This window comes from Ambystoma mexicanum, chromosome 6p (assembly GCF_040938575.1).
Source record: "Ambystoma mexicanum isolate Mex_15411 chromosome 6p, UKY_AmexF1_1, whole genome shotgun sequence".
Classification (NCBI taxonomy): Eukaryota; Metazoa; Chordata; class Amphibia; order Caudata; family Ambystomatidae; genus Ambystoma; species Ambystoma mexicanum.
The window spans coordinates 659891522-659909033 of NC_090935.1; the positions used below are offsets into that span (position 1 = coordinate 659891522).

Sequence of the window (17512 nt, forward strand, 5' to 3'; positions counted from 1 at the left end):
GCAATATCGACTCTGCATCTGCTCCAACAACACGGTTGAACTTTTCGAAGTTTGTAAGGAACTGGTCTCTGCAATCTCTCCTTTTCCACTGGAGTTTTCCCAACTGCTCTGAAGCATTCCCTTGTGCATCCTCTGCTCAAGAAACCCTCTGCCGACCCCTCCATTCCGGCAAACTACCGCCCTACCTCCATCACTCCTTTCTTGGACAAACTCCTGGAGAAGTTGGCTATCTCTCAGCTGACCCTCCACACAGAATCTATTGGGTGCTTCCACGACCATCAGTCTTGCTTTAGAGCATCCAGAGGCAAAGACACTGCTCTTCTGAACACCCGTTAAGACCTGCTCTCAAACCTTAACACCAACACCCCCTCTGTCCTCATTCTCCTTGACCTCTCCTCTGCCTTTGACACGGTTAACCACAACATCCCGATTGCACGTCTCCGTGACACCCTGGTAATCACAGGTCAGGCTCTGGCGTGGTTAACCACCTTTCTCTCCGACCGCCCAGCAAACTAACTTTGCCTCAACGCCAGTAAGACTGAGATCATTTGCATTGGGACCCCTGCTCCCACTTTCCGACTTTCACACTAGCCGGCCTCCCTTGGCCCTGCGCCCGCACCCACATGCGAGGTTAAAGATCTTGAGGTCATCTTCGACTCCACTCTCCTTCTCCTCTCACATTTCAGACACCTCTAAAAATGCTAACTATCAACTACACCTCCTTAGAGGTACTCTACCTTTCCTCGCTTTCCCCCAGCAGCTCACTGTCCCCAGAGCCTTGGTTCTCTCTAGGCTGAACTACTGCAACAGCTTTTTCCTCAACCTCCCTTCCTCTGCTTTGCGCCCTCTGCAACTCATCCAGAACAGAACCACGAGACTTATCCTTGGCCTCCAGCCCAGGGACTGGATCTCTCCAGCGCTGAAATCCCTTCATTAGCTCCCTGTGGCTGCAAGGATCAAGTTCAAGACCCTCTGGATTGTCCACAAGGCTTTCTGGGGCCTGGGACCTACCTACCTGCAATGTTGCCTACCTAAATACTGTCCCTCACAAGCCCTCCACTCATCTACCTCCAACCTTCTGCAAGTGAGCCGGTTCTCCAAGCAGAGATTTGGAGGGAGATCCTTATCCTCAGCAGTTGCCTCCCTCTGGAATAGCCTCCCTGCTGTCCTCCGCCTTGAGCCTGATCTTCTTAAATTCTGAAAACTCCTCAAGATCTTCCGCTTCTCGTCTTCCTTCTCTCTCCTACCTTGCTAACCTAGCTCTCTACTCTTTACCCCTCTCCCTCCTCTTCCTTACAGCTTGCTGACTGGCCGCCTGGTGTACCACTGAGTCTTACAAGTCCCTGGCACCCCCGCCAGTGCTCTCTTGCACTTGCATCAGAGCCCTGCACCCTACCCTCACTGCACTTGAGAAACAACCCATGAGAGTCACTTTCTCCTCACTTACCCCAGTCTCCACGGACCGGGTGCACTTGGACCCTGACCCTCCCCTGGACCGTCTGTGCACTTGCACGATCCAAATGCACTGTGCCTGAAGATTGTCTGTTTCTCCCCTGTCCCCGCCCCTTGCACTTGGTAAAACTGCAGAAACGCTGTCAGGCCTATTTGCTGTGTCTCAACTGTTAAATGTATTACATGCACTTACTCTGCCTGTGCAGACTATTATCGTCTCAGAATTTCAAGGGCTCTGAGCGACTGTTGTTTTACCCCTTGTTTCCCACCTTCCTTGAGCGCTTTGAAACACTTGTCGGTGTATAGGCGTTATATAAATAAACAATACCAATTTTCTTCCAGGAATCATGGGTGATGAAACTTATACCACACCAGGGTTTTGCAACCGGTATTGCCCAAGGGGTCTAAAGGCAGACCGTGGGGGGGGCCTACAGACTTGGGTGGATATAAACCTGGGTTGGAGAGTGGAACCCAGATAAAGGCTCAACTGACTTGCAACTACTGGTGGTGTCCACCGAATACGAGGAGACGTTTTTGTTGTTCAACCTTTATAACAAGCCTAACGGGGGCTCAGGGTTAGCAACTTTATTGAAGCTCAAGGAACTACACAACTCGGAACTGCCCCAAATACCAGGAAGTCGGTTTGTTTTGGTTGCGGGTGATATGAACCTGCAGCTGGAACCTTTGTTGGCTACAGAGGATCTGTGGGAAGACCAGGATTCAGCCTGGTCCATCCCATCCGTGATGTCCACACTCATCAAGAGGGTTCGTAAAGCGGCAGTGGAGTCTGCATGTATTATTGCCAATCTGAACCTCAGAGCTTGCAATGGCAGGTTGAAAGGTGATCAGCTGGCCCAAACAACCTTTAGGGGCCCCCAGGGTCAACCCATATGGATTACTTTTTGATTACGGCCAGCAACTGGTTTAGGGCCAGGGACCTGGTCGTAAACGATCGGATTGAGAGTGGCCACAAGCCCCTATTCCTTAGTTGTGATCTAGCTAGTGGTGGTCCTCGTGGAGAGTCATCATGGAGACCTACCCAAAATATCAACGTGGAGGGGCATGCCAGATAAACTTTAAAATGGTCAAATTGAATCAGCAGGGATGGTAAAATGAGGCTGATGCAGCCTTTATGGATAACCTGGGTATTATCTATATGTACTGGTACCCAGCGCGATGGGGCAATTGTTGTGGAATTTGAAACTCTGTCAAAGATACTAATCATTCTTGACCACCCGCTGGGGGAAAGACTAAATTAAGGCTAGAGAAAAATAACCCCTGGTATGATGAGGAATGTGCAGTGGCAAAAAGAGAGATTGTTCTCCACGTCAGATCCCCTAGCCCGATAGATAGTAGTCTTTGGGCTTATAGCATGCCCTATGCAAACAGCTTCTAGCTGCAAAGAAAACCGAACACTGAAAAAAGTGCATCGGAGGGTTTGTTTGAGGCAATGGTCCAAAGAGACATGCCAAGGTTTTGGAAACTGGTTACCCCCTGTGCCCTTTGTCGCGAGTGGTCACTTCAAGGTTATATCGCAGGCATTGCCTGGAAGGTAAATTTGTAATCATGTATATACAGATGGAGGTTGTTGGACAGAGGGGGACAGTAAATAAAGGTGTCAGCCTCTCCCACTGAAGGGGCATTGGTTATTTCCAACAGGGAGATGGGAGAGGCTCTGTGCTCCCACAAACTGGGTAAAGCAGCAGCGTTGTCTTTCTACTGGGATGAACCATTAATTTGGATCCCGGTTTTGACTAGACTTTTTAATGCTGTTATTTGCAAAAAAGGCCCCTAGTACTTGGACTGAGGCCACAATATAGTCCCAGTTTATAAGAGAGGTAAGAAGCGGCCTGAAAATGACCACCCTATATCCCCTCCTGGATTTCATTGGGAGGACCTTTGGCAAAGTTTTACAAACCAGACTACAAGGGATGGGTAGACGACACTGGTATCATTAGCAATGCATAGGCGGGGTTCAGGCGGGGTTCAGGTTCGGTTGAGGAACTATTGATAATTGTTTTTTGTTATTTCTACTTATTCAAAAGTACACTAAGTTGCAAGCTATATGTTATCTTCCTCAACCTGAAATCAGCATTCGATTCGGTGCCCAGAGAAAACTTGTGGCAAGTCCTAAAGAATAGAAATTATCCCAAATCCTTCATAAAAGCAATTCAATTGTTCCATGAGAAAACCTCAACGACAGTAGGCTATGGGACTTGGAGGGAACATACTAGGCCATTTGAAGTAAACGGGGGTGCGTCAGGGCTGCATTCCAGCTCTGCTCATGTTTTTGCTCTATATCCAGGAAATAGTCTATGCCTTGGAACAGGGTGCCTGGGATGCGCCTAGATTTGTATCTATGAGGTGGCCCACTTTATTCTTTGCTGATGATGCAGCAATACTTGCAACAATCCCGAAGGCACTTACAATAGCACTTGATATCTTCCTGGGGAAAATGCAAGGAACTTGGCCTAGAATTAAATATTACTAAAACAAGGGTAATGGTCTTTAAGCCACAGTTTACTAAGTCCCATATGTTGAGAACCCAAATAGGTCGGAAATTGGAGCAAGTTAGGTAGTTTGATTATTTGGGGAATCAGATTTAATGAAGTAGGAGGTTGGGCTGATCAACTGGTGAAAGCGAAGGTTAACTTATCGAAGTACAGTGGGGGCATTTCTTCCTTTTTCCAGAGTCATGGTAGTGGGGCAATCTCTCTGGCTATGGAATTGTTTGACAAGCAAGTCCTCCAAGCTGCATTATATGGCGCTGAGATACTGGGCTATACTCCCTCAAAAAGCCCATCTATAATTGAGAATACCTTTCTCAAGAAACTGTTTTTACCTAAAAATGCCCCTACATCACAGATTCATCTGGACCTGCAGACATGGCCCGTCGCCGCTAAGATTGCCCTAAAGCAAGTGCTGTATTGGGTAAGAATTTGGACCGCCCCTGGTTGCTTCCTTACAGAGATGCGCTTAGAGATTTCCTTAAATTGGATGGTGCAGCCAACTATGGGTCGTTGTGGCATGTGAAATCCTTGCTAATAGGGCTAACTGCAGAATCCGTTTGGACTGCCCCTTCAGAAAGCAAACTTTAAAGTGGACCCTGAAAATAAGGGCCAATCTTGTTGCCAAGGCATTGCCCTGAAGAATGGACCGGAATTCTGACTGATCAGTATGATGGGGAATTGTAACCATATCTGGGATGTGATTCACCCACCCTATGAGCACTCCCTTTATGTACGCTTTGGACTAGGGATTTTATATACTGCTTACTATACTCGATTATGGTCTGTTTCTAAGTCTGGTGTCTGCCCTTTGTGTCGAGTATCTGATGAAACCCTGTTGCACTTTACGCTAATTTGCCCTGCTTCTCGAATTATGAGGCATAGGTACTTGAGGCCCATCTTGTTGGAGCAGGACATAAATGCACATGATGCCATGCAGTTTTTAACCTGTTCTTTGGAGTGGAAGGTTAATTCTTATACAGCAAGATATGTGCATCGCGCCTGGCTCTTAAGAAGCAGATTGTTGGGTACTGTGATTATGTACATGCCACCGTTGAGAGGCTGCGAGCTTGCTCTCCTCTCTGAGGAGTCCCTATTGCTAGGAGGTTGTTATTTGAGACTGGTCCCTTTGTACAACCAGGCTGTTCTTGTGCTTTTCTTTGTATAACTTTTATAATATGTGCATGTTTTAACCCCTATGTATTAATCATAATGTAAAAACATTAATTGTTTATGGTCATGTTTTGCTAAAGTTCTATCCAAATAAAACTTTCAAAATAATGGCGCTAACACCAACAACAACACAGGGAAGAAATTGGTAAAAGTAAAGGCAAAAGAACAGAGGTTCATTATACAGCAGGATAAAAAAATCCAGCTAGAACCCCAGCTATTCTAGAAAGGGATAAGTAATGCAAAACGTCTATGCGGACTTGTATACGAAGGCGTGATGTGACAAGGAGCAGTATACATATTTAAATAGAGGGATGGCCCGGTCCCAACAAGTGAACAGGCAGACATGTTATAAATGCAGCTATCAAAAGAAGAAGTGATGCTTTATGGCCATCTTCTATAAAATCATAATGTTTAAGTCCCTACCTGACTGCACTATTTAACTTATTCTGTGCGAATGAGGAAATCGCACATTTGGCTGAGCTAGCACTTATCACCATCATCCCGGCAGGGACGGACTCTCAGATTAGCGCCTCCCACTGGCTGATTACTCTCAATCATCTGGTCACAAATATGTACACAAGAACATTGACATCAAGGCTGGAAGTAGTTCTTGCACCGGACGAGCCTTGCTTTATAAAGGGGCAGGAATGTTTTTGTTACTATACAGAGAATACGTCATATAATTGATAAAACATCCAACAGGAAAACAGGAAAAAGGACTTTGCTTCCATTGTTAAACACTGAAAAGCATGTGACTCAGTGAGCTGCTCTTTCCTGTGCAAGGTCTTGCAGGGTATGGGATTTGGACCACAATTCAGGTTCACGGTTCAGGAAAATTATGAATTTCCCAAGGCAAGAGTAAATGTGGATGGGGGCCTCTCAAGAGGCTTTCTCAATGAGGCATCAAGAAACAAAACCCACTGTCACCTATATTGTTTGCACTGGTCACGGATCAGTTTGCCCAATGGGTGGAAGAAAACAAAGATACATGGGGTTAACTGGGCTAACATATAGCACAATATGAGTATTCAAGGATAATGTTTTGCTAATGATTAAAGACAGAGTGTAAGGGTATAATGAAAGAAAATGACACATTCACTAGATAATCAGGATTTAAAGTACCTTTGCTCAAGTCCGAGATCCTGAATATATCAGTACCAGGGGAAAAGGTCTCACACCTAAAGGAGGTACCATTTAGATGGGCGAAAGGGGTAATTCAATGTTTGGGTATAGCTCTAACCAAACTTTGGGACAGTTATAGAAAGCAAACTATCCCAGACTGCTGCAACAATTAGGAAAGACAAGAACAGATGGAGGGACCTATATACCTCGTGACCACGGAAGGTAGCAATAGTCAAAATATATATATATATTTTTATTTGATTTAATTGATCACAATTTTTACAATCTTTTACAAGCATTAATTCCCATTCACTCTCTTAATCTCATTAAGTCCTTTTGCATCCTTTTCATCTGTATCCTTTTTGGCTTTTTTCCACCAGTTCCAACACAAATACAGCATGTAGTGGGGGCGACAGGGGAGAAACAAGAGAAAAACCAGAGAAACAAAAGAAAGACGAGAGGGGTGGAGAAAAAAGGAAGGTCGCAGGACGTTAGAAAGTCTTTACACAATGATAACAATATGGTTCAGCCTTAGTTTTCACTTTGTTGAGCCATGTATACCGTGTGACTCTGTTGCTGCAACGAGGGTGATGCGTATGAATGAAACCACCGCCATCACCCATGCCGTCATTTCCCCATTCATCAGGTTTGCCCACCAATCAATCTCGTCATAAGTCTGTAGGTTTTTCGCCAGAGGGGCGAGGTATTTTTCCCTTTTCTTCTTTAGTCCCTGGCATTAGAGAAGTAAGTGCTTAATAGATTCGAGTTCATCCACTATGCCACAAAATCTGCAGGAATTTCCTTCGGATTTGCCCCGTGTTGCATTAATCTCATTAGTGGGGAGCAAGTTCAATCGCATGCTTAGGAAAATGTCTCGATAGGATCTATTAGGAAACTTTGACAAATAGCCCTGCAGTTGGTTTAATTTGTGTATGCTTAAAGGTAAGCTGATGGTAAGCAAAAATGAATATTTTTGCAACACTACTATACCTGTTCCAGGCGCTTGCCATCCAAATAGCTAACTCCACCCATACGAAAACCTCAATTGAACATTATGAATGGTATATGGAATGGTAGAAAACCTAACATATTAGAGGGATACCGTTTCATCACAAACAAAAGTGGGGAGTTGGCTGCCAGGATATTATAAATATTTCCGGGCAATGACAGACTGGTTCATAGTCTACGCTGAAAACATTTGGCATTAATGGAGCAGCTGGTGGTAGGGAGGGGGTATACCTGTGGGAAGTAGCCTTGGCTTCATAGAGGCGATGGACGAGGAGCACCTTTGGAGAACACAATAATGAAGTTCACTCTGCTAATTCAGGAATCCGGCTTTTCAGCTGGGGATGCAACAAAGGCTTCGGAAGATGGATCACTGATGAAGCAATCAAATTAAGGGACTGGTTTACTGGGGAGGACATTACATCTTTTGCTACCTGTTGACAGAAGTTCGACCTTGCACAGGCAGATTGGTTCAGATATCCGCAATTAAGACACTAGATACCCACACCAAAAATGAGTGGTGGGGAGGGGGTTAAGGAAATGAACACCCAGGGAACTTGAGACATTCAGGGGCTTGATTTCAGCCATCTATAAACTCTTATCAGTAGAAGGGTCCAACTTGACATGCTATAGGAAAAAGATGGGAAGAATATCTATGCAGAAACTTCATGGAGAAAGAATGGGACAAGGCGATTCCAGAGAGCTTTGTAATGTACAGAAGCATCCAGAAGCAACAGCTTCAGTACAAAATATTGCATTGATGCTACTACCCTCCTCAAAAGTTGCACATGGCGTACCCACAAAGAATGCCCACAACTCCGAAATTTTGGAAAGAGGGTAAATCTAAAATTACTAAGATATAAATGGGGCCAATCCTAGAAGATCCTGCACTAATTTCCTTCGTACACTGTCTAAAGACAATAGGTAGAGAACGTATAATTGGTCATCATTTATTAATAATGCAAATAAAGGTATTGTGCAACACTGGGGCAAACAAACAACATGCTCAGATGGACGGTGCTACCACAGGATATGGAACACTTTCAGTATGAAAAACTAACAGCAATAATAAGGGTAACAAGTGAAGAGTTTGATAAAAGTTTGGTCTCTCTTTATGACTTATGTCCTGAAAATAAAATGGAACTGCACATCCTTAAGAGATCAAAGGAGTTAGGCAGCTTGACAGACAGCTAACCTGTTTCTCTTCTACATGTACAGAGAATAGATGACCCAGTGGGGGGCTGAGGAGTAACTAATAGACACTTCTATGAGTTAAAGGAAATGTATTAAGATATTAATAACAATTTTGGGTTCCTTTTTTCTCTCATGAAATCTTGTATAAATTCACCATATACTTGAAATTGTTGTGTGATATATGAGAGATTTGGGATTCTACTGAGGTCTTTAACCAAGATCTTTTAAAACAAAGCATGCTCATGCCGCCTTCTAGGTATGTGAAATAAATTAGCAGATTTTGAAGGCAAATGTCCGACTTAGCCAACCACAGATCTGAAACATTTGTGCATCGATGGACACGTGTAGTTATTGGCCAATCAGCAAGAGTGGCCAATAGAGAGCCAAGCTCTCTCAGCCTTGATCTGCCTAGCTTGGTTTTAGAAATGTGTTGCCCATGACTGCCAACATGTGGCTATTTTCCATAGAAAAGTAGGTTTTACTGCTCTTAAAATCTGCCCTTTTTATTTGTTTTGATAATTTCCCATGGTACAGTTTGAGGGAAGAGAGTGAAGTCTTGAAGGGTCCCCAAAGGAAATGGCTAGCAGAAAGTCACCTTTGTCACGTGTGCTGACCTGCTGGATCAGAAAAACAACTAGCCAGTGATTGGTCAATTTATGTGAGGATCTGCAGCAGCACCTCCTAGTATATTATAATTAAGGTTTATGAGAAACATCTGACATTCAATGAACATGCTTGTTAACCTGCTGATAAGGAGGGTGGCTGCTTCCATGCTGGCGAAGGGTTAGAACCCTCACTTGGCATTGGCTAGGCAGCAGTGTTAAGAGATTTAACTTTACAACTGGGTGTGGAAGGGCCCGTTACTTTCCATAGGTAATAATTAAAGCAGAAAATGTTTGATTGTTGAAGTCCTTTTAGATCTACACTATAGACAACACTACGGTCAGTCTTAGGAAATACTAAGCCCAGTGGTAAAACTCTACTTCTGAATAAACAGGGACCTCATCCTGTTGCATATTCTTTTTGGATGGTTTATAAAGTGAAGCACTTACAATTTGGTTTAACAGGATACACATCCACAATGGCTGTAAATTAGTATAGAGGTGGCTAGTGGTGTAAATCAATGGTTAGGTGAAAATGCATTTATTCCTAGACCTGAGCCTGAAAAGTGATCTCATTTTGGTTCTTATGGCAAAAACAACACACAGAATTTTGCCTAGCATACCTGCCGCTAAAACATGAAACAGCATTATCTGTGATTTGAAGTGCTCACTGAATACAAATAATGTCAGTTTAGCCTTTTACATTGAATGGATTTACAGTGGTTGATATAACATTACCAGTCTACTGGCTTGACAATACAGACATCACTACTGTGAGTTTATCACCGTTTTACTGTGCCATTTTTTAGGTGGCTATACCAACATTTGATTGGCTCCAGTCTTTAAATACATAGAAGTGAAAAGAGAAGGTAGGATGCTAGGATTATATTCAACTACATCATTACCTATAGATGCAAATGCTTTTTGTTTGACTATGCTTTTCTTAATTCTCAAATTATTGCTGACTTTTTTTTATACATGAAAGCAAATAAAAGAGTGAGAGCATTCATTGTGTGTTATCTAGGAGTATAAAACAACATTCACACAATAGTGTTTCTTTAGTGATACAACTGGGTAGAGACGTTATTGAGGACATGCAATGTTAATCATTTACACAATGATAATAAAAATGTGTTTTCTAGATCTTGGGTTAATCCCCTTCTCTCCAGCCCTCCAACAGCATTTTCTTTCCAATAGTAAACTTGACAGGTGCTCAGGGGTAGTGGTTTCTCTGCACTAAGCACATAGATCAAACTGTTTATACAGCATTGTGTCGGGTGCAGCACTATTCTCTGGCACAAAACCTGCCTGGAATAGCGGTTCAGCGTTGGCAAGTGGAGTATAATGTAAATGCTGGCAATAATTATTCCTGGAATGCTTCAGGGATAACTGTCAGAGAAACAAATCTGCTGTTTAGTGTAACATTGTTGTCTGCCGGGGTATGTATGGCTTCCACTGGAGGTACACTGTCCCACTGCTTTAGTCCATAAAAGGGTCTCTGAAAACTGTTTGATTACCTTCTACCTTCATTGCATGAGAACCATGAAAAAAATCAGGGGAATTAAGGCATAGAAATAGCTAAAGTAGTGTGTATAGTTCACTGTGCATGTATGTCATTCACTTTTACAATAATACGTACGCTATGTAGTCAGCCATTACTATTGGCTTAGGGATGTGACCTGCTGGAATATGTCCACTGAGCAGTTCCGGTTTCAGCATCACAGGTTTCAAGTGTTGGTTGGCCGATTGGACTGCTCGCAATTGATCAGTTCCTGTAGCTACTTCATGCTAAACAAAGAAAGAAAATGCAAGAAGTCAGATGTTTGACAGTTTATGGTGTTCAGTTCCCTGACAGATTCATACTGCTTAAGAGTGAATAATGGGAACAGATCATGTAGGATTTAATGTGTTTTTTGCTTACCCTGAATTCCCTATGTACCACTCAGGCACTGCAAACTGGTCAGGATGGAGAACAAAAGAAGGGGACAAAGGCCAGCAAAAAATCTGAGTTTACAGGTTTTTGTTCATGGCAGCACCAAGGTTTATGAAATCAGACAAATATTTCTTTGCTCTCTCAAAAAAAGACACTGTAGATATTCTCACTACAGAGAGCAAAAACAAAGCAGGGAGGGATGAATGTGTGACAACAAAAGGAAAGAACCAGCAAGGAGTAGGACTCCTTCAAAGCAACATAAAATGACTTAAGCGTCGGTACCAATGGCGAATGCGAAACTACAACATCTTGCTCTAAGAACTGCCTAAATCCAAGAGGAATATAGCAAAACTATGTAATGTGCAAGAAATATAGAATGAGCAACCGTAACCCATCAATTCCCCAAGGATAAGTAGCCACTGAAACCAAAAAGCATCCCAGGGATCAGTAAAGACATTATCAAAAACAAACAACAAGAGACTACGCAGAAAGAGAACTGAACACTGAAGATGTATATAGAAAAACCACCCCATTCATGTACAGGCCCTAACCATTGCCATAGCCAATATACATGCATATATTCCAACTGGTGAAAGAGTGCTTTCTTTGGTTAACTGTGTGGATTAATTGTACTTCACTGCCACTCCTCCTGCAGTCGAGCCTTACTGCTCTGCCATAGCTACCTCCTGTAGAGGTTTGGTTCAAGTTGGAGCATCGTCCCACCTTTAGGTTAGATGGTTCACAGCCCTCACCAGAGAGTTGAGAAAAAATAACTAGCACTCTCGAATCAGGGCATTCTAAATTCCTTCACAAAGTGGAATTTCATACTCCACCATTCATAAGGCGTTCTCAAAGTCAGAGGAACATTTACTGGGTTGCAGCACAAGAATTGTTTTTCCAGCGTCTCTTACAACCAGAGTCATGCTCTGAGGGTCATCAAGGCATCATAAAAATGAAAGAACTATGAGAAAGCATTGTTTCCAGGGACCGACTAGATTGTGGAAGAGACTGTCAAGTATTGCATTGTGTGCCAAGACACTGGAGCAAGAGATCTCGCAAACCCCAATTAAGAAACAGTACAGTGACAAATAGAGCATATCAGAACTGATATTTGCCTACTGCCTGGTGGGGCTCAACTCCTAGTCATGGTAGAATCGTACTCCAGGTCTATGCAGTGAAGTTCACCAGTACCAACACATTGATCCCTAAACCAGAGATATCCAAGCAACACATGGCATGCCAGAGGTCTTCAAGACCCGACAAGGGACCACCCTTCCCAAGGCAACGTAATTTAGGTCTCGGTATCCATCGCATGCAGAATACATCCGGCTGATCCCAAGCCAATATGGAGGTTCAAGAGGTCGCTCTGATGGTGAAAATCGGGACACCAATTCGTTAAAAACAGTCAGTGGCCTTTGATACTTGCAATGATGTTCCCCGCCAGTCTCTTAGTCTGAAGGGTGGAGTTGCAATGGGGGCCTGGAGTCACTGCCCACTCAGTGATGCTGGGCCATTGGCTGACAGGAGAGGATCCCCGGCTTACGTTAGACATGTGACTGGCTTCTTGCAGAAGCCCTAATCTATAGTCTGGTCCTTTTACGGGGCACAGGATATGAAAATGTTCACTGAACAAACACTCTCTGGGTGTAGTCATCACAAATCCATGCTGTGTCCGCAAGTGATAAAGTACTGATTCACTTCACAAGACCCTGATAGCCCTTGTATGCGATTGTGGGAAAGGAAAGGTCACCCAATCCAGCAACAACAAGCATTTCACTTTGGGAGGTGTAGGGGGAATCAAAAAATCCCAGAAACGGGGGGGGGAAAGGTTAAACTTGTGTATACAATTCATTGAGCTCAGAGACCATTCCTTTTTCTAACCCCAGTCCGCAAGCAGGCTGGCATGGTAATACCAAAAAGCACATCGCACATACATGGGAAGGAGCTGGTGCAGCAGAGTGGAGTGAAAATCCAAGATGGTGGAAAGCTGGGAAAGGCTCCATCCACAACCCAGCATGAGTAGATGGATCCAACAGAGCAGCAAGGAAGATGCAGTAAAGCAGAATGTAACCAACCATGTTCCAGATTTTTTTTAAAACACAGACACCAGAGATTAGTTAGGCAGGGGTAATACCCAGAGGCAGGGCCAGTGCCCTACATAGGCCACAAGGCGATTCAGGGAGATGTGGGCATTTGGCGATCGAGGTGGTGGGGTGCAAAATGCTGAAGAGAGGAAGTCAGAGGGAAGGATGCTAGAGAAAGGAGTTCAAAAACAAAGATGAGGAGGGAAAAAGCAGGAGATCATGACCAAGGTTGAAGTGGTGAGAAAGAAAGTAATATCCAGGTCAAGTAGAGTGAGAAGGAGGGGGTGGGGGTAAAAAGGAGTTGACAATCAGGACAATAGTAAAGTGGAAGAATTAAGAAGATGGAGAGAAAGCAGAAGGTGGAGGAGGACCAAAAGGTTGTCAAGAGGCACAAGAGTAGAATGTTGAAAGAGGCTCCACAGAAGGGTTAGGGATACTCTGCCCAGGTGTGGCTGAAACAGACAAATAGGAGAATACATGCTAGATGCCCGAGGGAAGTTAGGTGGAACAAGCACCTGATGGAGCCCCAAGGAATTGGTAGAGCAGACGCAACAGAAGATTAGAGGAGAGGAAGAGCAAAGTACATTCTGTATAAGATTGCACATGATAGTTGAATAGGAAGACTAGCTGCTGGAGAACAGACCCATGCCCTCAGACAAGGAAAAAGGAACAATAGCAAACCCAGCCCACAGACCAGTACAAGTAGCTCAGGCCCTGCTGAAAAGCCTGGGGCTGGGCCTGGCCTGGCGACACTCCGCCCTCCCTCTTGCTGCTGCCTAGGCCTAATGTGGAAGCACACAGAGGCCTCGAGATCAAGAAGGAAGAGTTTCTAGAGTACCAGAGATACCAGGATGTGAAGAAAGAGATGCAACTCCAAAAAGAAAAAAAAGAAGAAAAAAAAAGAAAACAGACGGTGCATTCCTGAGAACTGTCAAACCTTTCTGGGATGGGACCCTGGATTTAGAGTCTGTAATGCACAAGTAGAACTTTTGGTTGAAGTTATGGAGAAAACAAAACACTCTTTGTTTAGATTGATCTTTCTTTCATTCCATAATGTCTTGTACCCATCCACAATAAATGTGGATTTGTTAACCTGGTAACCTTCTGGGTCCATCTCTTATGCAGTCTGCTAGTCTTCGTGACATATCATTGATCAGGAGATCCTACTGGACCACCTTCCTAGTTGTAAGTAAAGCTACCGTTACTTTCAAAAGTCTTGTCAGGACCTGAAACCACCAAGAAACTCCTTGTGGATAAAGTCGCTTTCTCAAATGAATCTTTTTATGGCTCGATTAACAACTTGGAACCATTACTCCCATGGCTAGCGTCTCCTTTTCTCTTCAATTCCACATGTTCCTCACTAAATTAGTTATTTCCAAAACGTTCTCCTGTTTGTATGAAAGCAACCCTTGTGTTCTTTTTACAACTTCCTTCGCACTCACAGAATGCTGTGCGACTCCCTTCAAATCACAAAATGCAGAACCTCTCTATTGATGCTGATGCTATCTCTTGAAAGAACATGTTGGACTTCCATTTCCAGAAAGCAGCATTACCTTCATATTTTTAATCCCTTTGTAATCCCTTCCTCATTCATTGATCCCTTCACACTCCATTTCCTAGCAGGCAATATTTGTAACTTTCCTTTTGCCTGGAATTAGGCAAATGTGGGACAACTTGTCAACTCCTGTGGGTTCCCAGTACTTGGACACTCTTGGAGTTCCTTCTGTGAATCCCCACCCTCTCTGTGTGCTGTGGTTCCCATTTCAGCGTGGTCAGCACTGGTGTGTCAGATTTGCAGCCTCCCACATGCTTTTTGTATAGGTATTGTGGAGATTGGGATCAACTTCTTGGCTCCCCACACATGTTCCTCTCAGAGACTCACCAATGGAGCTTTGTAGACTATTGGTTGTTCAGAAGTATTGCAGGGTACTCCGTGGGATCTCAAACTGAAGACCCAGACACTCTGCACTCGTACATCTCCTCTTCCCACTTGTTGGCTACTTCATTGCTTCACCTTTACAGCATCTCGCTCTTGTCAGCTGCACATACGCCAGCCTTCAGTTCTTGCATTTCTCAGAGCACCGACAATCATGGTCTTCCTTCTCCTCCCTTAAAAGCACACAGGTGCAGGTCTGTCTTTCCAAACACCTTCTGCTGGTAATCGCATAGTAACCAAAAATATTAAAGGCACACTTAGTTGTTTTAGTCAGTGTTCAACATGCATCATTAAAGATGGTGTATCCCCGAAAGTGGGTCATCGTAGGGCAGAATTGCCTCAGCACTGGTGTCGCTAAAATCCTTTCTTACTGATCACACAGAAACTAACAATTATTTATTTAATGTGATTTAGTTTAAGTAAATTAAACTAAAGTAAAGTAAACTTTAAACATATCAAGTAATTGATACTAAGTTCATTGACCTTCTGTGGGTTTTCGACCAACAATATAATCTGATTCACTTCAATAAGAAGTTGTCTGAGACACATCTAGGTGTGTCTCTGATCAATAGTAAAATTTGATCCACTCTAATAAGACGTTACCGGAGGTGCATTGAGTGGGAAGTGGACCTAGACATAAAGGCCACCACTAGCAAATTGGCAATGTCCCCGGGAAAGGGTTTGGCACAGACCAAATACAACTTGCGCAAAACCAGAAAACAATCCAGCAAGGCGAGCGCCGACTCGGCTCCTCCGGTGACCATCACAAGGTCAAAAAAGGAACTAAAAATCCCATCCCCACGGGCCAAGCCATGATCACGGGTTTCTTTCCCCCGAACCCTTTGATCCCTCCAGTGGATATTACCACTACCAGTATTGAAGAGATTGCCGCTCCAGGTCCCTGTGCCAGCGGAGTAATGAGCTCGACCAACTACGAGGACATTGACAATAATTCACTATTGGAGCTATGTTTAAATATCCAAAAAGGAATGTTGTCACAAATTCCATTGCCAGCAGAAAATTGCACCCTGCCTCAGGCTGAGAATTATCCAGATGGAGGGACGGAACTACCGAATCCGTCAGGTAGTTTCGGTTGCCTATCTGCTTCATCCAACCTGGTTTTGACCTCAATGGAAGACGGACCAGAGAAAGAATCAGAGGAGTCGAACTGCCCGGCACCTATGGCTAACGAGATCGTGGAGCTACAGTCTTCAGTGGCATCTATACAATTTGCCCTTAAAATCCTGCTGCAAATGTCAGGTAGAATTCTGGCCAATACTATCACACGCACGCAGACCCAGGATCAGCCGGAACACGAACGTGAAGAGGCCAATGTTAATTTGTCTGAAGCCATCCAAATCGCAGAAGACAATAATGAACAACAAACCAACGAGAACCCTCCGGATCTTGAACAAAGCCCTTTGGTCTACTTCTCCCGGAAACAGAGTCGACTGGCAAAGAAAGCTCTAAAGAACACTAAAGCTAGGATGCAACCAGCATTGGAGCCAGATGCGTCATCCCCCATAATGCAGTCCAAAAAAGCCAGGAAGAGAGCGGCCAAAGCCAGGAAAAAGATCCCCCCCCCCAACCAAGGGCCATCTAACTAGCTGGCTGCTCAAGGAGCAAGTAAAGTTGGGTGAAGCTGACGAACTGCTAGACATCCCGGACCACAGTGAAGAAGAAAGTGCGCCTTACATGCCTGCTAAATCAGTAAAATCGTCAGATATAGGCGACAAATCGACGAGGACAACTCCAATATTGCTGGATGAGTGTAAAGAGCCATCCAACAACCGTGTGTGTCTTATAAAGAACCTATATCAGAGTGGTAAAAACAAATGGCTAGCACGATCTGAATTATTGATGAGGTTTAATTCGGTCCCGGAACTTCGAATCCTCACAACGGATGATTTCCTATTTGTCGAGACACTTAAGGGTCCTGACCCGAATGTTTCTGCGCTACACTGCAAATTTGCATCCACAGCTAAAATCAGAAAATATAAAGATGACCTGAGGCTAGTGGACATTGACATTGATGTCGTTTGAACGAGGCCGACCCCAATGCAGTATCAGAGGAGCCGATATCTCCATCTAAACCCTTGGTATCCTCTACTGCTATGGAAGGGAAGCGGTTGGTTTCTGTGGAACTACAGCAAACTTTAAAAAGGTTGCTGGACTCTCTTCCGGGTGTGGTAGCCGATGACTGAGATTTTACTATCCTCACATGGGACTGCAGAGGCTTCCCCCATTTGCTGAGAGCGGAGGGATCGGCCAAAGCTTTGGCCAAACACAGCTGCTTCTGTCGGCAAGAAACCTGGGCGACTGACTCCTCGATTTTTGATGGGTATGTGGTGCATCAAGCTTTTGCAACCAGAGGAGAAAAAGGCAGTCCCTCGGGCGGCCTACTAATTGGCGTGACCAATTCACTGGCCTCAAGTCAGGTTAATTGTTATCAAGAAAAGAACATTATTGCAGTCGAAGTGGAGCTGGGACATGAATGTATACCA

General features: G+C 44.1%; 1 protein-coding gene across 3 annotated transcripts in view; it reads right to left on the reverse strand.

Annotated features, from left to right (window-relative positions):
* MARVELD2 (MARVEL domain containing 2) overlaps positions 1-17512 on the reverse strand; it is a 323008-nt gene that overhangs the window by 112696 nt on the left and 192800 nt on the right. For all 3 annotated transcript variants that reach the window (XM_069627536.1, XM_069627534.1, XM_069627535.1), the window contains exon 4: positions 10695-10843. In XM_069627536.1, coding sequence (XP_069483637.1) covers positions 10695-10843 — 149 coding nt within the window. The remainder of the gene's footprint in view (positions 1-10694; positions 10844-17512) is intronic.